General features: G+C 46.8%; 2 protein-coding genes across 9 annotated transcripts in view; one reads left to right on the forward strand and one right to left on the reverse strand.

Moving 5' to 3' along the window:
* CNOT4 (CCR4-NOT transcription complex subunit 4) overlaps positions 1–4,920 on the forward strand; it is an 84,059-nt gene extending 79,139 nt beyond the window's left edge. For 5 of the 8 annotated variants that reach the window (XM_076335595.1, XM_076335547.1, XM_076335563.1 and 2 more), the window contains 2 exons: positions 2,557–2,769; positions 3,534–4,920. In XM_076335595.1, coding sequence (XP_076191710.1) covers positions 2,557–2,769; positions 3,534–3,835 — 515 coding nt within the window. In that variant the 3' untranslated portion in view covers positions 3,836–4,920. The remainder of the gene's footprint in view (positions 1–2,556; positions 2,770–3,533) is intronic. The other 3 variants (XM_076335576.1, XM_076335583.1, XM_076335591.1) reach the window with 1 other exon arrangement.
* Positions 4,921–12,756: 7,836 nt separating this feature from the next.
* On the reverse strand, positions 12,757–19,471 carry LOC143155714 (uncharacterized). Its single transcript, XM_076328674.1, has 5 exons — positions 19,294–19,471; positions 17,332–17,520; positions 14,676–14,811; positions 13,406–13,585; positions 12,757–13,078 (listed from the first exon to the last, which is right to left on the reverse strand). Exons 1-5 carry the CDS (start codon positions 19,469–19,471, stop codon positions 12,850–12,852), a joined length of 912 nt encoding a protein of 303 aa, XP_076184789.1. The 3' UTR covers positions 12,757–12,849.
* Positions 19,472–21,372: the final 1,901 nt, after the last annotated feature.

Raw genomic sequence — 21,372 nt, forward strand, 5'->3', positions numbered from 1 at the left:
TTATGGATGTTCACGAGGGTTGTGAGCAAATATCTGTTGCGGATATTTCTGACTAATGCTTCTTAAAACTTTGATTTATTTTTTTTTTTTTAACCTCAGGATCATAGGTTTGAATGAAAAATGTATTGCGCCAAACTCTTTAAAACTGTGTCCATTAGTATTGCAAAGAAAAAAGTGGGAGCTCTGGAGGGAACAGGAAGTAGATTTTGTTTACAGTAGGAGAAGTGAAAGCCAGTTGTATGCACTATGGCTTGATGCTAAACGAACACAGAACAAATTGCTGATAAGCCTGCATTTTTTTTCCACCCAAAGTGACTTGTACACCAGGCCTCACAGAGCACGTTGCTGCACACAGTGTGTGGATATAGTCACACTTATGTCTGGAGGCTTGATTGCATCTCTGTGCTAAGGTGTTACTAAAAAGCTCATCTTAGGTTACTTGCTTGAGGCAGAGCTGTAGTTCTGTTACTGCTATTTTTTCTCCTGTAGCACTTAAAATTTCAATCTTTAGATGTAACATGATGCATGTAGTAATGGGCAGGCTTTTGGATTTACTTCCACTACCTGATTTTTTTGACCTGTCTTTTCTTTGTTTATGGGAATGCTTAGGAGTTGTCTGTCTTCCCCATGGAGGTACCTCATGCTGTAACCTCTGAGGAAGAGTGATTCCCCAGCCTCAGCCAGTGAGTTGGGATAACAGCAGTTGACTGTAAACCTTCCAGAGTCTGTGGTCAAATGTATTCTGCAAACTTGCCGAGGCACAGAGGATGATTTTTGTATTACACTCTTTGCATCTGTGCTGTTATCCCTGTCCAGGCTCCATGTGCAGCATCAGTCTGTCTGGCCACAGATGTTCTAGGTGTCAGCTGCTGTCCTGCTGTGTGGGGACGTTTATGCGTGCAGATGGATGCTTGTGCTAGCACAGCTGCATTAGGCATGCATAGGGTTAGAACTGAATGCATTGCTCCAACAGTCATCATAGGCAAAGTGGATATAGCAGATTTGCATAGTAATTTGTTTTGAAGTTCAGCTGGTGACATGGAGTGAGGTATGACTTGCTGTGATTTGTGATTGAAGTTGCTTGCTGTAATTCTGTACAGAAGCAGAATCTTATATAAAGTTTATTCTAAAAGAACTCTGGCCTGGGGAAGGAAAGTTCTGCATGAAAGCACAGGATTTCAAGAACTTGCTTTTTTTTTCCCCTCTAGTTATAAAAAGGTAATTGCTCGAGACATCAGTTCTTTCTGAGCATTCAGCTTTACAAAAATTGCCAAGGCAGGTTTTGATAGCAAGTGATACTGCTTTCTTCACTCTCCAGTATACGGAGTTGCAAGTTAGTGATATCCTCTAATTTTCCATGAAGACTTGAATTTCTTTCGTTGTTGATGAAGTAGCAGTATTATGTAAGGATCCTGCTGTAACACTTCTGATTGACATCAAGGTCCTTTCTTTAATTAGGACAGGCAGAGATGGTTTAAAAAAGAAAAGTTGTATTCTAGGTTTTTGTCAAAAAGAGCATACTGCCAACATACTACCCAACACTTTCTTTTCAAATATATTTGACCACAAGTTAATTAAGTATGACTTTCTGTATTGGCTGGTAAATACTAGGATGTTCGTGTCTGGTTTGTTTTGCTTTGAGATACCTAAAGCAGGAGATGGATCGTAAAACCTGATAGTCTGTTCTAGATAGTGTGGTTTAACATTTGTGTTCAGGGGTCATTTGCGTTCAGGGATCATTTGCTGTAGTGCTATTAGCTACATTATCCTGTTGTCCTTCTTCAATACATGCCCTGAAACATTTAGGCAAATAGTTGGGACTTGAGTGTTTTGGTGTCCAGCTGGTTTGCTTCTAACCAAAGTTTTGAGGATGTTGCTGTGTCGGGAACTATTCTGAAAGGTCTCTAAAGAATTTTCACTACTGTTCTTCAACTGCAAGAGGAAATTGCACTCCCTCCAACTTCATGAGAACCTAATAACCATTTCCTTCGGAAGAACATCTGTAGGGCTGTGAACGAGCGAGCTATAACAAAACAAAAAACTTTTGTGATATTCCTCCACCTCCCTGGTTCCTCATGTTCGGTTTCTATTGCAAAGCCCTACCTAGCCTTTCTTCATTTTAATATACTTCAAAAAAACCAAACCTTTTGAGCCTGCTGCCCATTAATAAAGCAGTCGAATTGGGTTATCTAGCTTGCAACAGAAGTATTCTCATAAAGGATCTGGTAGGTTTTCCCCTATTAGTAATAGAGGGAGAGCCACTGTGCCCTTGACTATTTGAGTCTCTGAATGGAAAAAAAATGGGGAAATATGAATTGGAGGAGGAGTTAAATCTTTCTCCCACTCCTTACACTTGGTTTAAAACCTGCCAGCCCCTCTGAGTAATTCATCAATCATATAAACATTGACCCTAGTTTTTGGACAGGGAAAGTATTAAATGCTTAGCTTAAAAAGTAAAAACAAAATCCCATACCCCACCAAAGAAGGACATCTGTTTCTAACTTCAGCTTTTTATTTTTTTTATCTTTCATTTTTTTTTGTTGGTAAATCTCCCAGACAACAGCAGTTCTGTAGAGAGTTTAAATATGAAGGAATGGCAGGACGGGCTAAGGGCACTTCTACCGAACATTAACATCAACTTTGGTGGACTGCCCAATGCTTCTTCCCCTTCCAACGCCAACCACAGTGTACCAACGTCCAACACTGCCACCACCGACAGCCTGAATTGGGACAGCCCTGGCAGCTGGATGGACCCCGCAATCATCACAGGTAACCGTTTCTCACTCCTTCAGCTCCGCTGGCAAACCATCAAATGGGTATTTGGCACAAACTGATTGACATCTGGAAAAAAAAAAGTCAGTATGCGGTGGTCTCTTCCAGCTTCCATCCACAAAACCTCAAGGGTCCAGGAATTTTTGTGGAACCACTAGGTATAACGAAGTGTCACTTAGGCCTTTGCAATGCATGCCCGGGACTTTTGCAGGCAGTCAGGCGGATCAGCGCTTATCTACAGGGTCAATGTAGGTGTCCCTTCTGCTGGATGGCATGTCCGGTATGTGCGCCGCTGGTCCTGAGGCATTGAAGGCATTCACTGGACTTTTTTATTTAAAAAGGGACGTACTCCACTTGTTTATAAAGCTCTCTTTTATAAGGCTGTCTGGCTGTGTTTCCCTGTTAGAGAGGCTGAAGCATGATTCAGGTAGGCAGAGTAGGAGGTGAAGCATGCAGTGTACTGGTAGTTTGGTGTGGTAGGATCACGTCAACAGGGATGTAGTCCTTGTGCAGGATGTTTGATAGAAAAATGTGTGGTTTATGAAGTGCTCTGAGGGGGAACTTTCTCCTATCTGGATTTAATGTTAAATATTTTGTGGGCAGGGTAATTATACATAATAATGTAAATGCATTCTCTGTACAAACTAATCATGTTTTCTCACTGTTGCTTTTTGTTAGGTTAAATTGACCTCCTTCGTGCTCAGCTTATTGCTTCTGCTCTGACTTGCCTGTATTCCTGTTTTTTTTTCTTCTCTTCATAGGTATCCCAGCCTCCACAGGAAACAGTTTAGACACCCTTCAAGATGACAATCCTCCACATTGGCTAAAATCTCTTCAGGCCCTCACAGAGGTGGACGGCCCCAGTGCGGCGCCATCACAGACGCACCACAGTAACCCCTTCGGCACACAGATCCCTCTGCACAGAGCCAGTTGGAATCCCTACTCTCCTCCTTCAAACCCCACCAGCTTCCATTCCCCACCCCCAGGCTTTCAGACAGCCTTCAGACCCCCCAGTAAAACCCCCACAGATCTACTACAGAGCTCAGCGCTGGATCGTCATTAGGAAAGGAGGAAAAAGAAAAAAAGAAAAATAAAACCCAAAACGTTAGAAATGCAGGAAGTGTCCCACCCTGACTCCTCCCCATGCCCACCTACTGTTCCCTGTCATATCTTTCTTTCTGAAGAATCCAGTTCCTGATCAAACCTCCCCCCCAAATGCAATGCCATCACAGGGTCATGACTGTATCTTTTCGTTAAGTTTCTGCTGAGCCAGTGTTTGAAATACACTGTTTGAAATACTTTCTAATCATTCTAAGGAAAAAAAAAAAGAGAGAGAGAAATCAAAATGCAGTCTCAATGCTTAAGGAGAGTATTACTGTCTTATGTCTTTTGCACATGAGTATTTCTGCCTAGTGGAAAAGTGTCAATCTGCAGTAGGGGAAAAAATACAATGCAGAATCAAATGCAGAAACATGAAAAAGGTATTTAATTTAAATGAAGTTACTGAACATGTGGGGCAAGCAGTGGCCTAGCATTTATTTTGCATTCAGTGTGGCACTACACAGGGAAATTGCTATGTTGGTTTTTCTTTTGAGAAGGGGATTTTGTCAGTCAGAGTTTGACATGAAGTGTGTTGAAAGACAAAACACTTATAGCTATGAGTAACTGGCATGTTGCTAAAGAGTGGTTTAAAGAGGGGAGATTAAGATTTTTCTTTAATTTTGGCTTTAGATTTAAAGTAAACTTTAATGTTTTAAAAGTATTCACAGATTTAATACCTAGTGTATACATAATATAATTATAAGCAGCTGAAACATGAGTGATATTTACTTCAGTCTTTCCGTCTCCTCTGTCAGTCTCTCTCTTTTTTTTAAAAAAACAAAGATTCACCTGATTAGGGCACTCTGGGATAGCACTGCATTGGGGCCACATGATCACCATCAGGAGCAACCTCTGACCTCCTCTGCCTGCAGCTTTTACTTAACCCTGTAGTTTCTGGACGTTTGTGCAGTATTGAAAAGACAGGAAAAAAGAAACAGATAAATAAACATGGTTATAACCTGACTCTAAAACTAAAACCAAGGAAATGTACCTCTTTCTTCAGAATTAAAACTAAAATCTTAAATAAAACAGAAAACTTGATGATGACTTTGTTTGCTTTTTGTTTTTTTTTAAACTTGGATTTTTAATTACTGCATCTGGTAAAACTATGTCATTGAATGGTTTTTTTTTTTTCCCTGTTCATCTAAACTGGAGCTACTTTTTCATGGAAATACTGCTTTGCATGGTGACTTCTGTATTGAAGGGTGGAAAAAGCATACACACTTTAAATTTTTAAAGGGATTCTGTTGTCTTTACTCATGGCAATAGCTAGAGGCAGCTTGTCTCTAACCTTTATTGGTGGTATCCTTTTAAATCTGAAGCATGAAAAACTTGTTTATACTTTCTGAATTAAATGCCATGGCACTTGGGACAGATAGCATGCAATAATGTGTCTGAAGGTGTGGCAGAGAATTCTAGTAACAACTCCCTGTTTCTGTCAGCATCCTCACTTAAAGGTGTAAAATACTGTCACTGCACAACAGGGGATGAAGAGCTCTTAACATACAGAAGGCCTCCAACAGGCTCTTATACTTCCAGGCAGAGATATTTAAAACCAGCAACCTTGTGATTGGGGTGCTGGATTGACGTAGCTCATGAGGATGGCAGAGCGCCTGAAATCCTAGAGATGCCTGTGCAGAAGGATTTCTCACCTGGTGTGAGCTGTATAGTTCAGGCTGGCTGCCCTCCTAAAATGTTTGCTGCTGGCAGGGGCAAGGAAGGGAATTCACATCGCTGAACCGTGGACACCTAATGGGGGCAGGGGGGACTGGCCTTTCACAGTCCAGGGAGTGGGAGCAAGTCCTGAATCGATGGCTGGACAGGGGAACCAGGCGTTGAACCTGCACAAAGTGACTCTAAATACCCTGCTTTATAAAACATCACTTGTTGGCGACGGCCTGCTTTTGCTCTTCTCTTACCCGTGTTGTCGTTTAGTGTTGTATTTACCGTCTGCGTTAAGGAACTGCATGTACTGTTTCTGGACAGGCATCGTTGCTGCAGATTAGTCGTGTGTCCTGGTTACTTGGGAGAATGTGCACACCCTTTGATGCCAACACTCCCCTGCAAAGCAAACAATGTTTTTGTCACCAAGTCAGCCCCTCCAAAATCCCCTGCTGTAACTGCTGGTGGTGGAAGGAGAAGCGCTGCCCACTGGGACCGCAGGCTGGCAATGTCCTCTCCTGTGGCAGTGCCTGCTGCTGCCCCTGGCACTGGGAAGCAGCCCAGTGGAAACAGTCTGCTGGAGGTGCTGGTGAAGATGCAATGGGCCTTGTTTCTTTTTTTTTTTTTTTTTTCTTCTCTCCTTCCCCTGTTATTAGAGAGACATTTTTCAACCTTTAACATTTCTCTTTTAGAAGGGTGCCTTTCCTGACCCTGAAAATAAGCAAGCCTCCCAAAGCAGCTGTAATTGCTTCCTATGTACCACAGCAATTCCTGAAGCTGCTGCCTTCTTCGGTTCTTGATTAGTCTCTTTGCGCAGTTTAGCATGCACTGAAGGAAAACTATGCCTGTGGTCTGTTACCACTAGAAAATAGGCTTCGGCCGCTCAGGAGAGCGCTTACTCCCTGCTGCCATAAAATAGCTTGTGTCATCAGCCTACTGACTAAGCTTAGCCTTAAGGAAAAGGTTTGCAACTGGAATGAATTTTTTTCTCTTTATGGTGCTTCCCCTCCACCAGGAAAGACTTCTTGCTGGGTGACATTGGTGTTATAACATTAAAATACATCAGTGTTCAGGTTGATTGGGGTGGGGGACAGCGTCTGCCTCTTTTAGCCTAACGTTATCTACTGTCTGATGCAGATTCCTGCAACCCCCGCAGTCGGGAAGCAACCTGGCATTTCACTCTGTTCAACCGTGTGGAGCTCAATTAGTTTCTCCTGAGGTTTTTATTGTTGGTGGACTCTTCCTGCGACAAGAAATTCTGTACAGGAACCTTTACTGAAAGGAAAGCATCCATGTGTCTGCTTTGTCCATGTGATCATCTCAGTGCGTGGTCTCTTGTTTTATATTTTGTATGGGCACATGCAGCTCTTCCTGTATTAAGCCGAGAACAGCGCTTGACTAAAAGGCTGGCGACCGAGGACTAGCAACACATTTGGTAGATGGTGTCTGGTGGAGATGAAATTGGAGAAAGAGGATGGACCAGATTCCTCCTCCAAAATGGATATGAATGTGTGTTGAGGGAAGGAAGGGAGTTATTAGCCGTGAACATGTTGGTACAAGAAGTTGTGTTGCATTTTCAACAAATTCTCAATTCAAGTGTAGTAATTTGGGGGTCAGCAGTTCTGGACTGATACTAAGGGTTCTGGCTGCTTTTTTTTTTTCTTTTTAATATCTAATAAGGGAGTGATGTTTCTCTGGAGTTCAGCAAGGAGTATAATGTCACCTTCTAGGTAAGGCGAAGAGCCATTGCATAAATTCCTTTATAACTTCCATTTCCTACTTGCAAGTCAAGTGTGAGTAGGTATGTGCCCTTACAAATGCAGTGTCTTGACAGGGCTGCTCTAACCATACTTAAAACACCACTGCCAGTTTTCATGACAGTTTTTAATCATGAAGTTGAGTTTGTATTCTAGTTCTTGAACTCCAAACTCTTGTTTTCCTTCACCTCCACCATAGACTCTGTCCAAAAAGTATTTTTCCGAGATGCTCGTTTAATCATAGGCATTCAAGATGTTGGGTTTTAGGGAAAATGCAGGGTGTTTGGGGTTTTTTCGTGCGGGGTGGTTTTGTTTTGGTTTGGGTTTTTTGGTGGTGGTAGTTTTGGTTTTTTTGGTTTTGCATTTTTGTTTTTTCTGTTTTGGTTTGGGTGTTTTACAGCTCTGTAGAGCTGGCCATGCTGCTGTGGAGATTTTTGGCTTGAACACCTTTTTTCCTTCTGGGGGGAAGAGGGGTCATGCACCAATTTCCTCCCTCACCCGTGCAAGGGATCTTTAGAAAAATACACTTGAAAAGATTGTAGAACAGTTCCCTGGGTGCTTCTTGTTCGTCCCCATCCTCAGGATGCATGGAAATTGCCTTAAGTTGCAAAGGAGCTTAGATTTGTTGTTGGTCTCCATCGTATGTAAATCCACTGAGTGGGATTTTATTGTCTGGGACTAATTCCTTCTGGGAAAAGCTGTAGTGCTGGAATAAAAACTGTTCCTGCTCAGAACTGACGTGTGTTGAGAAACACTGAGTGAGAGGTGGCACAGTGCTTGAAGGGTTTGGGGACTGTAGTTGTCACCAGCCCTACTTGAAGGGGTTGTAGGTACTCCTAACAGAAGTGGGGAATAAACTCTCCTCCAGTCCAGCTGCTAGTGACATGAATTCTTCACACATATAAAGCAAGTAGTATGAAGTGCTCTTTGCCATGAATGCATGTCTGTTAAGAGTAGTTGTTGCTTTACATCTTCCAGCAATGTATGGCTGTATGGCTAGCTGTAGAAGTGCTTTCCACTTCACTGATTTGTTATCATGTGTTTGGGCTGAATGTGGATGTAGTAACTGTAAGAACTTCCTCTTCTCCCAAATCCCAGCATCTCTTTTTCCTTACTTTGGGACATTCTGCTGATGGTAAACAGCTCTCAGGTCCTCTTCCGTTTATAGCTGTGACAAAGCTCCTAAAGAGGAGAAACGTGAAGTATCATCATAGCTTTGGGTTACAGTGTAAGAAACGGTGTAGCCTCAGTATGCTCTGATCTACGTGTGAGAGCGCTGTATATGAGCAAGATCTTCATCTTCCCTTCTTTCTGGGGTTTGCCTTTGCCCCAGGCTTACTGCTGTTATGTTTATGTGGCAAAGTGAAGGCTCCTGAGATGGAAACGGCCAAATGAAGTTCTTGCCATACAAGTACAGGGAGCTAGAGTGACTTGCGGGGATGAAGGAGTCTGAACTGCTGCGTGGTGGAGGTTTGAGGTGAGTTGGGTGACCCTGACGGGAACGGATTTCTTACTGGCTTTGCTGATGAAAAACACTGGTTTAAGGAGGTCTGATGCAGCGATACTAGGTGTGGAAGTCATTTGAACAGAGATGGTGTCGCTGTGGAGGAAAACAGTATAGAAAAGTCTTGGTTAATCTAAAGCCGGTGGGAGAGTGATCTGCCTGACCTGTGGTGGTTGTGAGCAGCCCATCTCCTGCAACACTGACGAGGTGGAGTCTTTCAGTGGGATACAGTCATTGCACAGTTACTGTTACTTTCTCCTCTGAAACCTTGCTAGATTACTATACTTACAAATCTGACAAATCCCTCTCCATTTCAGAGATGCTTGGAGAGAGGGTGGGACTTGCTCAGCTCTCTCCTCTTCCTACCAGCACAGCAACACTTAAAATGGTAGTCTAGAAAGCTTGTACTGGTGGAGGGTGGCCGTTCTTTTCAAGATCACAATGAGTATTTTTTTGGAGCTTCATGGCTTTAGCATTTAAATGTTACAGGTCCCAGCATTAACCTCGCCCAGATCTTCAGGGAGGGTCTGAAACCTCTTCTGTCAGTGCCGACAGTCCTAGGAGGCTGGTACACTGAGCTTCGCTGAAGAATTTAAAGTTGTGACCAAAACTTGTTTAGTGCTTTCAAAGTAAGCATGCAGGCTGAGGTTTCCAGTGTGGAGTCTGAAGCTTAAAATCCTGTTTTAAAAAAAAACCTGAGGGTGTTTTCTCTTTTTGTTCAGCCACTGAGCGAAAAGTGACTGCTTGTGAGGTTTGCCCAGGACAGAATCAGCAATGAGCTGGCCTTGCAGCTATCTCCACCCGTCTTCAGATGGTTTCCTCCAGTTCCAGGGCCCACCTTTCTATCAGATATTGCATGTATATAATTTAAATAAAAATAAATAGAAATGTGATACATAATGTATTGCATAATTGGATATTGCATTTGGTGTTGCATAAAACATTACAACTAAACCTCTTGGAGCTTCACCTTCACTGTAGGGAGGCCTGGATCTTCAACAGCTGGAAACCTCCTTCCCTAGCGTGGAGAGAGCTGGAGTTCTCTGGTGGTCTGCAGGGGGGAAAGGGTGGGGAGGGCAGCATCTCATCTGCTGCTCTGGTGAAGAAGGATTGGGTAGATGATGGCTCCAACAGGAACCGCTGAGTGATGTGGCGAGAATGTGTGGGACTATAGGCTTGTGAGGTTTGTTTCTTCCCATTTACAAATTACTTAAAGCTTCTACATAGTTACCTTCCTTCTCCTTCCTCTTTTGGCAAATAAATGCAAATGGTGCTTCCTGTTGCCTTACCGATGGTGCCTTCCTGAGGTGAAGCTGAGTGTGGCTCTTCACAACCTTAACTCAGCTCTTTGCTGTGCTGGTCCAAGGTGAGATGGAATTGAGGCAAAGACTAAGGGCTTGGTAGGAAAACTTGTTGTAGAGTTGGGCTTCCTGCCCTTAACCCCTCTTTCTTCTGTTGGTTTCAGTCTCTTGCAAGCTTGAGATGACTTTTGAGGAAGACCTGAATGAGCTTCTCCCTGCTGGAGGAACTTGGCTGAGACTGCCAAGGTTTTGGGGATCAATATTTTGTGGTAGAAAGCTTAACTTTGCACACAAAAAGAAGTCAGGACAACGTTACCCCAAGGAAACTTTTCAATTTTGTCAAGTAAATAGTTTTTTAAAATATCAGTTGTATAAAATGCTTGTTTGAAGTTGACATTTTTCTCTGTATGAAAAACTACTGTGTCAGTTTTTAATTGAAAATGCTAACTTTTTGTTATGACACTTCAAAATCAGCATCTTTCTGGACATGTTTGGCAAAAGCTTTTTATATCTAAAATTTGCGTCATTTCAGTTTGCAGTGAAAGCAGGTGTCAATCTCTAATTATATGTAGCAAAAAATCCCACTTTTGGTTTTAAAGGAGCAAACTGTGTCCCAAATCTATTTTTTTTGTGCAAAAATCTCCTTGGAGAGAGGGGAAATTGTAGTGAGTTTTTATTTTTCCCTTAAAGCATGACAGGGGAGAGGAACAGAAAAGGAACAGATATGAAAAAAATCATTCCTGTCCTCTTTGTTTCCCTTCTGTTTTTTCCTGGTTTCATCTCTTAACAAGACAACTCCTTCCTACACAAACCAGAAATTGGGCGGTGCTGTTCCCAGGGCAGGTCCTGGGCTGAATCCCTGGCCATAAAACCTATTTTGGTGAGAGAGAAGTGGAAGAGTAGTCCGTGGGTATGGCAGCGATGTATCCGTGAGAGCCCAAAACGCCTGTAGCGCTGTGTCCGAATTCACTGCTGGTGTGTCTGCATGCAAAGCGCCTTTTTCTGCAGGTACTCTGGGTGGTCTCGCGAGCATCCGGGAGGGGACTGAAGAACAGGTTACCTTGAAGCAGGACTATTCCCCTCCCTGTGCGTTAGACTTGGCTGGAAAAAGAGGGAGGAGAAAAAAGCAAGCTTAGGACGTGAGCCGAAGGGAAATGCAGAGCAGGTCCTGTTTTTCCTGTCCTTTCTACAGCTTCATTTGTCTTAGGGGAATGAAAGGTGTTTTCCTTCTCGTGGTGCAGTTGCTGGTAAATGGCCACTGCGGACGTTGTCATCTGTTGTAAGGGATCTGTAAAAGCTTTACCACCTGCTCCCTCCCCCATCAAAAGCCAGCCCCCAAACCAGACTTTCCATAGCGTTGATGTGAAAAGAAGACATAGGAGGTGGAATGGGGAGAGATTCCTTTATTAGAAATAAAAAAAAACAGTGTCCCTAGCCCTCTTTCCAGGGAGAAGCAGCAGTGGTTCCTAGACATCTGCTAGTAGGTCTTGCCTTATCACAAAAAATGTGCTACCTTACATCTTTTAAGGCTTGTTTCCTTGAAGTGTGATGCAAATGTTGATGGAAATGAAGTTGGCAGACTAAAACTCCTAGACTTTGTAGCAGGCTTGTTTGAGTATCACAGTTTGCATCCTTGAGCACTGGATGGCAAGTGCTGGGGGTTCACGTCCTGGGTGCTCGTTGTTATTCCCTGTCCCGCGCATGCAGCAGCTCTTGGGGCTGCCAGCACCTCTTCAGACTAACGCCGTAATGCCTCCAGAGATACAAACAGCATCTCTGTGCACACATGATGCCATGTTACACAACAAGCCCTGCGTGCCCAGACTGCATCAGGCATGCTATGCATGCACAGGTCTGTCCTGTAGTGCGAATGGGGGACTGAGGTGTCCTGAAGCTGCTGGCCGGGCTCTGCATGCACTGCCTGGAATGCACGCCTGTATTTCCACCCAGGAAATCCTGGACAAAAATATTGGTGTCATTGCTTTCTGAATGCAAATGATGGCACTTAGGCTAGCTCTTCGGGTGCTGCTATAGGTCCTGATACACCTGATGTGAATTTCTAATGCAGGAAAGAAGGGATGAAAAACCCCAAGTTGTTTTTTTTGTTTTTTTTTAAATGTGCTAGGTCCTTTGTATTAAAGATAAATTCATGTTTTCCTCTTGACTGGTTATCTTTGCACACTTGTCACTGCATCTTGCAAGTCTAAGATTGTCTGTGTAGAAATGGGAGGATATGGTGAGTTCTGAACAACAACAAAAAAACCCCTTTAAATCTCAGCCTACATTCAAGTGCAATGAATTGTAAATGCTTCCAATTATCCGACATAGATTCCTTCTTCCTGGTAGCTGTCTGTCTTCACTTTCAGCTTTTAAAAGAGCCCTAAACGGAAAATCAGACTCTTGTGTTTAAAACCTGAAGGTCTGCACATGCTTAGCCTGTAGGTTAAGCTGGAGCCGCTCAATCTTGGCTTTATGCATCTCACCAAAATGATCAATTAAGAAGCTTGTAACCCAGGAACTCTTGTTTGAAATGTGCACTTCTGGACATGGTGGGGAAATAAAAGGATTATATCAAAAAAGCCTTTCACCATGAAGTGTCAAATTTTCTCCATTTGAAAACCTGGGTGCAGTAATTGGCTCTTGTGAAATTCTTTCCTGAGCTCTGCAGAGTTTCAAGGAATTGATGGTGTTAAAAGAAAAAAGGGAAAAGAAGTTGAACAGCAGTTTAAATTTTCAAATTTTTAATTTTTCTTCAAAACTTGTTGAAGAGCTTATGTTCCTCATAGCTTCTGTAGTAGAGGGGAAGCAGGTCCCTGGGGAGGTTGGCACGGCAGGACACAGCAGGCAGCAGTACATTGCGGGGCGGCTGGCTGGGCAGGGCGGTGATGGGTGGTGTGCCGGGCTGTAACACCAGCTGGGGCAAGACCTGTGCTTCAGGGTGCCAGCTCTGCAGGGGCAGCTTTGGCAGGTTTTCGGGGCTACTGGTAAAGGCAAGGGGGAGACAGGTTAGTAAGAGGGGGCTGCAGCGCTGATGGGAGCCCGCAGCCCACCCAGGTGATGCTGAGGCAGGGTGAAGGGGAGCCCTGGTCCTCTGGCTCACCTCCCCCTTGAAAAAGAGTGGGTGCAAGGGTTTAATTGCTGTTAGGTGCTAGGTGGGGAGCATGGAAGAGCGTGAGGCAGGGGATCGAATGCCCAAGCGATGTGGGCTTTTACATCCGGCTGCTCCTGCCTCCAGGTGGTCTGGGAGCGGCTCTTGTCCCTGCATTAGGAGCTGGGGGGGCAACGCCAGTGCGCGGGCTGAGCGGTACCTTTGGAAAGCCAGGCTATTGCAGCCTGCGAACGCCCCTGGGAACACAGAGCTGGAGAGGGCTGAGAGGTGGTAATCGCGCCGGTGGTAGTGTTTCAGTCTCCCAAAAGCATTCCTTCCCCTCTCTGGGGTAGAGGGGTCACATTTCCATTCTCCTCTGACTTTCCCCCTATGCTGCTGCCTGCAAGGTGGAGGAAGAGATGCCTGTGCAGATGCTTTCTTTGCACTTTGTGGGCTGGCTGTTTTCATTTACCACCACCACCCCCCCTTCCCCCCCTTCCCTCTCCCCGCCCCCCCCCCCGAAAGATTGCATGTTTGTATCCTAAACCAAAGTTGTCACCGAGTGGCTTTGCCCCGATTCCTCCACTCCCAGAGGAAAGCACCAAAGCTGTTTTAGCCCTGCAGAAACTGGGCGCTGGTGAGGCACTAGCCACCCCAGGGAAGAGCAGGCCAGCTGGGAGAGGTACGGCTGGTGCCTGCTGAGAGATTGAGATGTTATCTCTTGCAGGTTTTTTTTACTCCTTGTCCTCTTCTGATAATAAGGAATTAGGCTGTCGGTTAAAGCTGCATCCCTATGTAGGCTCCTGCATGGTCCCTGTCGCTGCGATCCCTTGTTCAGGATACCATCGCTGGCAAAACCGAAGAGGTCCTGCTGGACCGCAGGCCGGGACAACAGGGGAAATGCTGCTGCAGCGATGCCGCTCTGTGAGCGTGGTCCTGGCTGGTGGCACCTCTGCTTGCCCAGCCCTGCTCCCCACCGTGGCTTATCTCCCAGTCCTTCCCAGAGGAGGATGCTCCTCCTTTCCCCCCGCTGGGCTGTGCACACGCGCAGTTGCAGTGTACTTGGCCTTAGAAAAAGGGGTATTCCCACCGACCATCCTCTGTGTACTGTCTGTTCCCTTCTTCCTCCGTTATGGAGGGCTTTTTGTAAAGCACCAAGCTAACAGCTTTGCGTGTGCTGCGGCTTTCCTTGCAGGAGCCCCGCCGCCGGGACCCCATGCAAAGCCCCGTCTTCCTCACCGGGGCCAAACACACCTTTGCTTTGCAGCAGCGGTTTAACTTTTATTTTTTACGTGCGATCGTGCCAAGCTGCAGGTGGTTTCAGATGCGTGAACGGGAGAGGGTCGTGCAGAGGGAGAGGTGGGTCGCAAGATGCCGTGTCCCGAGTGAGCGCAACCCGCGCGGCTGCGTGTCTCAGCAGATGGCAGCAGCGACTCTCCTTCAGCCCCGGCTGTCGGTCCCTCCCCCCCCCCCCCCGGCTCCGTACTCACCCCCCGCGGCTCCTCCTCGCCCGATCTCGCCAGCAGCAGACGGCGAAGGAGACGGACAGGGCCAGGATAACGGCTCCGCTCAGCAGCGAGGCGGCCACCGCAGCGCGGGAGCCGGTGCCCGCGGGCTGCGGGGCGGCTGCGGGGGCAGAGCGGGGGCGCCGGTGAGCGGAGCCCGGGCTGGGCCGGGGGAGCGGGGGGGGGGGGGGGGCGCAACGCCCGCGGACGCGGGCGTTGCGCCCCCCCCCCCCCGCCCCGCTCCCCCTAAAGTTACGCTTCAGGGTGTAGTTTTTACTTACAACCATTTAAAAAAATAATGGTGAACGTGGGTGACGCATTATAACCACATGGGACAGAAAGCATAACACGGCGGCTGCCTCTTGCATAAAGCACAAAGGCAGCATGAATTAAGCCCTGAATAAAAAATGAAGACACGATGGTAACTCGTTTTTTGTTTTTTGGGTTTTTTTTTTATGACCTGGAACGTGTATTTTGGCTTAACTGTTCCGGGGGGAAGTTAAAAAGGGAAAACAGTTAAAAAGGGGAAAAAAATTAAAACGGGGGAAAAAGTTAAAAAGGGGGAAAAAGTCAAAAAGGGAAAAAAGTTAAGTTAAAAAGGATTGAGGAAGCATGAGTATTTGAAAGAAAAAATGGGCTTGTGAAATCTAAAAAAAAAAATTAAAAATTAATTGGAAACTTTGATGGACGTAATCATGGAATCATAGAATGGTTTAGGTTGGAAGGGACCTTTAAAGGTCATCTAGTCCAACCCCCCTGGCCGCGGGCAGGGACATCTTCAACTAGATCAGGTTGCTCAGAGCCCCCGTCCAACCTGACCTTGAATGTTTCCAGGGATGGGGCATCCACCACCTCTCTGGGCAACCTGTGCCAGTGTTTCACCACACTCAGCATAAAAAAAATAGCTGCTTCCTTCAGAATTTTCTTGGACGGGTGTGTGGTTCGTCGGAGTCTGTGATCCCTACCTGCCCTAAGATGAATGTCTGGAAAGAACAGATGAATTACATCCTTATCAAACTGTAAAGGGATCCTAAATGATGTTTGCATTTTAAATGTCTAAAGTTAGGGACGTGGCTCCCATCCCAAGGGCAAAATGATATGAAAGAATTTGCTAACATCTGCAAAAATGGTATGTTTAGGTTTTCAAAGTAATAAAACACACAGATTCAAAAAACCCAACCTTATGACCCTTGCAAAATAACCAAACTAAGACTTCTGAAAGTACAGAGATTTGCTTTTTGTTTCAAAGAGAACAAGTGCTTGGGGATTTTTTCCTTAAAACCATCTTAAAACCTCTTTATTTTGGGGAATCTACGGTGTGATTTAAAGTTTGGGATTTTTTTTTGGTTCACCCAAGTTGTTTCTTCATTAAGCAGTGCACAAACTGCAGCCTCTGTTCAGAGCCAAGAAGACAAGGTTTGCTGATGAGCTTTATGAATGTTTTACTACAGGAGCACCTGTAATCTGTTGCAATAAAGTTCATTGCTTTTATATTTCTTGTTTTCTTTTATGAACTTCATTATGATACTCATTGACTATATCACCAGGTTTTACAGCTCTGAATTGAGGCGAATTGCTTTATTTTTGTTTTCATTTTTAAAGGGCAAGTTGTTTGGGGTGCTTCTGAGCTGAAGCACCTGCAGGGATGTCCTATGGTTGAAGCGCTTTGGTTTCTAATTTGACCTTTGTGAGATGCTACCTTTTTAAAATGGATTTGCTTATCTTGAGCAAGTGAAAGAGAAGTGGCAAAACCGAATGTGGCAGACCTTTTCCATTTCAAACTTTTTTTTAGCCAGCTATTGCACCACAGGTTTACTCATAAACTGTTTCTGAAAGGGCCCCAGGTCTTTAATTCTCAGTGTCCGGCATGAGCAATATAATTCACGCGTAAGCTATATAGTATTTACAACTTCTGTGGTTTTGCTTGCCACTGCAAAAATATATAACTTTCTTGAGGGCAATTTTCCTGAAATTATTTTATGTACACACAAAATATGCAGTGCGTGAGAGAAAGCTTTTAAAGCAATAAACTTTGTTCCTTCGACATTCGGGCATTCGTTCTCGATAAGCTCGTACCACAAAAAATGTGAGGGCCATTTGCAACTGGCACATGCTCTGCATGTGCTTTCACAAACAGCACGTCCTGGATTATTACAGAGTTCAGCTTTCCTCCTGATAAAAGCTTTTGGCTGTGCCCTGGAGTCCCTGTGCCTGGCACCTGGAGTCGTGTCTCTGCTGGTACCAGGTTTTGACCTAACTTGGTGACTTCTGTACCCATTACTGGGAGCGAGATAAGGCCTGGTTATCTGCTGAGCCAATGCCAGGTGAATTCACCCCTTTGGCAACTCCCTGTCTTATGCAGCTCATGAAACGCTGCTGCAGGGACCCCGCTGAAGCATGGCATTTCACCCGTGCTGACGACCACCGACCGGGTCAAGCTGGACCTCTGCTGTACCCTTTTGGGGCGGCTGGGGCACCCCACCTCCTCCTTCTGCCCTCGCTGGCTTGGCCAGAGTGAGGAAACCCCCATGCAAGGGCCGGTAGCTGTGCCTCCCCTCCTGAGTTAGCAATCACGTGGCGATCACCTGCACCCTGTTGAGAAGTGGGCACAGGGGCTGGGTCACGCCGGTGGGCTCCTTACCCTGGCAGTGGGGTGGGGGGTGGCTCCAGGATGAAGTGCTCTCCTGGCGGAGGCAGGAGAGCCTCTCACTGCCCACCAGCTGGTACCCCTCCTGGCACCAGTACACAAGGACCGAGCCCACGGAGACGCCTGAGCCTCTGTCCACGTAGTAGTATCCGTAGCGCGGCCGGGGGAGAGCCGTGCATGGCGCTGGGGGAGAAGGGGAGACATTAAGTGGAGGTGGTGACAAAGCCCCCACTGGTGATGCTTTTGAAAAGGCTGCCTGGCCCCGGTGTCACTCCTGCAGGTCCTGCAAGTCTCTGAATTTTTTTTTGCATAATCCTAAAGGAGAGATGTAGGGAAGTCTAGTGGCTTTATCTGGAAAATGTCTTCTAGTTGCAAATTCTGCAATGTGAGCAGCTACTGAACAGCAGAAGTGGGACTGGAAAGGTACAGGATGGGGACAGTGTGCAGAGAGAGCAACCCTTAGGAGGGAAAGCAAGAGGACAGGCATTTTTTAATACCCCAATATTCTGGGAGAATATTGTTGGCTGGAACTCAAAGCAATAAAAATACTACTCTATGCTATAGAGAGATACTTTTTCCATCCCAGCCTTTAATTTTTTTTTCTGGTTTGTTACCCACAACTATTCAGAGCTACTCAGTTATCCTGCTTAGATCATCCTTTCTGCATTGCACCCTTCGCATCTTTAGAACTGTCCTTGTTCCAGCTTGCTAATACCTGGCGAGAGCCGGAAGTGAGGCAGGCTCCAAAAGGGATGCCAGTCTGACTGTGTGCTTGCAAAAAAACCCTGGATATACTAACACAAGGCCAAGAAAACATGGATGAGTAGATTCTTGTGTAACAGGTGTCACAGGTACCAATATCCTGAATTAAGGGAAAATATACTGATCAACTCTAGTTAAGCTAAGCTTAAAACCTGCAGGCAAAAATGTGCTCTATCTAGCTTAGGGGGAACTTTTGAGGGAAATTCCGAGTGCAGCAGTAAAGCTAATGCGAGGGAGAGGTTTGGTTTGCCTCTGCTTTTGCTGAGATGATGTAGGCTTCTCCTCAGAGGGGCTAACAAGAAACAAATCAGGTTGAGTAAGATCAGACTTTCTCCAGGTCCAGCAATACTGTTAACAGGTAGTGGAGATGTCTATGTGAGTAAATTCAGCCGCGCCAGGGAAGCTGCCCGGACGCCTGGACTGGATCTGTTGTACTGTTAAATTGTCTGGCACTGGCTAACACCTTCCCCAACAGTCCCTTGCCATGATTTGGAGATAAGGTGGTCCAGGGACCATTCCCAACAGGCATTTTGGAAAAAACAGAGAGTTCATAAAGGTTTAGGAAGGTGAAGGTTCAATAGTATGGCATGGGCTGCTCTGCACTGCTGCCCGCACGTGGAGGTGGGCAGGCTGCCTGTACCGGGCGGGCAGTCACCCCACGGCAGCCCCGACACCATGTCCCACTTGCTGGGGAATGGCGCGTGCTCTGCTCTAGGAAGTGGATTAAAAAAAAATAACCACCCTCAGTATTTGGAGATTATTTGTGCTTTTAAAAAATCTCCATCCTCATTTCTTCCCAAGGGTCCCAACTCAGCCCTCGGGGACAGGGATGCATTCAGTGTGCCTGTACCTTGGCCAGGGAGCTGGTTCATCATGATATGCATAGAGGTTAACGTGGAGGAGGACTTTACTCTCAAAGGAAGACAGTCAAGCATTAAATTTCCTCCCTGTGCCTAGCGACTTTGCCTCTGATGAGACACATCTCTCCCAGATCACAGAAGCTGCTGTGGCTGTGAGGACCATGCAAAGCCCTGCAGCCCCTACACATGCTCTAGGCATGCCTCCGCACCTGCCGGGAGAAGCACCGTCATGCCGTCATCAACACGTCCCCGCGCCCTTCACCCTGTGTGCCTGCACGGTGGGGCCCCAAGCAGCCCCGCAGAGGGAGAGGCAGGCAATCGCTCGCTCGAGTACCTGAGATGTTGCTGTGCATGTAGGTCCCATTGGCAACGTCTCTGGGCAGCCCCTTTCTGACGTGTCCTGCCCCGGGCGAGGCGGTCCCGGGCCCAGCAGCATCACTCCAGGCAAAGCTCAGGCAGCTCCAGGGCAGCAGGCAAAGGGCGATGCATTTCCCAAACCTTTGTCCCGTCATGGTTTGGGGCAGCACAGCATCGTCAGGTGCCCGGCTGTCCTGAGTGCCTGCGGTTTCCCTTTGCTTCTGAGCAGGAATCAGCTGGGATCTTAGGGCGTTAAGCCTTGAGCAGCAAAGCTAGCAGCTGCTCTTCCCCCAGGGCTTGCCTCTCCTCTGCGTCGGCATGAACCCCACGTCCCTGCTCCTAGCACTGCCAGCCCTGCTCCAGCCGCTCGGCTGAGCGGCTCCAAAGCCCCGCAGAGAAACCAGCTGCGGGAAAGGGAGGGAGAAGCAGCAAGTGCTTGGGATCCATCTTTTACAGCTCCCTCCTGCAGGGACTGGCTGTCACCATCTCTCCGGGTGCTGGAGCCACACATCGGGTGCCCTCCTTCTCCCCTACCTGCCGAAATCCATGCTTGAGCTCGCTGCTGAGACTCCTCAGCTGCAGACCTTCCCGTGCTCACCTCTTCCCTCCTGCCAGAGCCTCGGGCTGATTTTCTGTAAACAGCAGCATAGCGGGATATGTGCCACGGGAATCAAAAGGGTTTCATAGCAGCAACTCCACCAGTTTTGCTGCTGTGGGAACCACAGAGAAATCTGTTTTCCCTTTTCCTTGGGGTTCCCTCTGTGCAGCGTCTCTCTGCCTGTCGCTTCAGGCCGTGATGTTTTCTGATGTTTTATAGCTGGAGGGGCTGCAGTAGCGACCAGCTCTTGCCTCCTGGGATGTAGGTTGCTCTTACTTGCCCCTAGCTACCTGGCCCCTTGTGCACACCCAGGAAGAGGCGAGATGTCCTGTGTTGCCCAAGCACTCGAGACAGTGAGGTTTTGGCGCAGGCAATGCCTCTGTGCCGAGGCTTTCCCCAGCAGCCAGTACACCAGCTGTGTGACCAGCGGGGCTTTGCAGGGATTTTTGGATCACCCCCTGCTGTGGCTGTCTTCTTCCCTCCTTGCACGCCCTGGAGCTCCCCTCATCCTGTGGGTCTCCTTTACCCCTCCTGTCCTGCATCCTTGCCTGTCCTGGGGCAACCTGGGACTTACTGCAGGTATAAGGGTGAAAGCCCAGGCCACTATTCATCGATAGCATTGGTACAAATACAGCGGCCACCACAGCTGGGTGTGAGGACATTTGCAAGTGCTCGCAGCTTGACAGGGAGATGCTCTGGCTCTGTGGGTCAGCTTTTGTTCGCCTCTCTTTTATATCTGTGGCTTGTAGCTGCAGCCAATGTGCTTGGCTGAGCATGGCTGCCCGAGTGGATCTGGGGGGCCAAAATGATTCCTTGGATGTGTGGGCAGCTCCTGTTTGTAAAACCAAACAGTGGTCTTATGGTCTTTGTGTGATTTACTGCAGTGCATAAAGGGGAAATAAAAATGTCAGCTGGAGTCAAACCCCTGTCCCATCCCATCCCATCCCATCCCATCCTGGGGGTGCAGCCAAGGGGGTCTGCAGCAAGGAGGGGAGCTGTGGGGCTGGGCCATGGCTGGCACTGGGACCCCCTCTTGCTCGCACCCTGGGCGGCTCAGCAGTGCTCCGGCCCTCCTTGCACTTGCAGAGGGGTCTCTTGTCACTTCCGTGGGCTTTTGGACCTGGGAACACCTTAATCCTACTCTGTCTGTCTGTCCATCTGTCTCTCAGACACTCCCTTTTGGTTTTGGCTGTGCTGGTACCTCTCTGGGCTTCTCTCCAGGGGATTTTCTTGCTTTCTCAGGAAAACCTGTTTCAACCTCCCATGGCTCATAATGATCTTGCTCAAAACCTACTTTAATTTTTTCTCTTTCCTGCTTAATCCTTCTTAAACTGTGAGCTTTCCTCAGATACCCTTGGTGAGCGGGCCGAGGAGGGGGGGGTCCTCCCCAGCTCAGTGAATATTGCTGGTTTCTTGTTTTATTTTTTTTTCCTTTCCCCTTCTGACTGCAGGGATTTT

Source organism: Aptenodytes patagonicus, chromosome 1, assembly GCF_965638725.1.
Source record: "Aptenodytes patagonicus chromosome 1, bAptPat1.pri.cur, whole genome shotgun sequence".
NCBI classification, from domain to species: domain Eukaryota; kingdom Metazoa; phylum Chordata; class Aves; order Sphenisciformes; family Spheniscidae; genus Aptenodytes; species Aptenodytes patagonicus.

Coding starts and splice junctions, on each gene's coding strand:
- LOC143155714 (XM_076328674.1), bottom strand. CDS start 19,471: ATGACGGGACAAAGGTTTGGGAAATGCATCGCCCTTTGCCTGCTGCCC. Junction 14,812..17,331: donor CCCCCCACCCCACTGCCAGG/GTAAGGAGCCCA, acceptor CTGCCCCCGCAG/CCGCCCCGCAGCCCGCGGGC. Junction 13,079..13,405: donor AATAGCCTGGCTTTCCAAAG/GTACCGCTCAGC, acceptor TGCCTTTACCAG/TAGCCCCGAAAACCTGCCAA.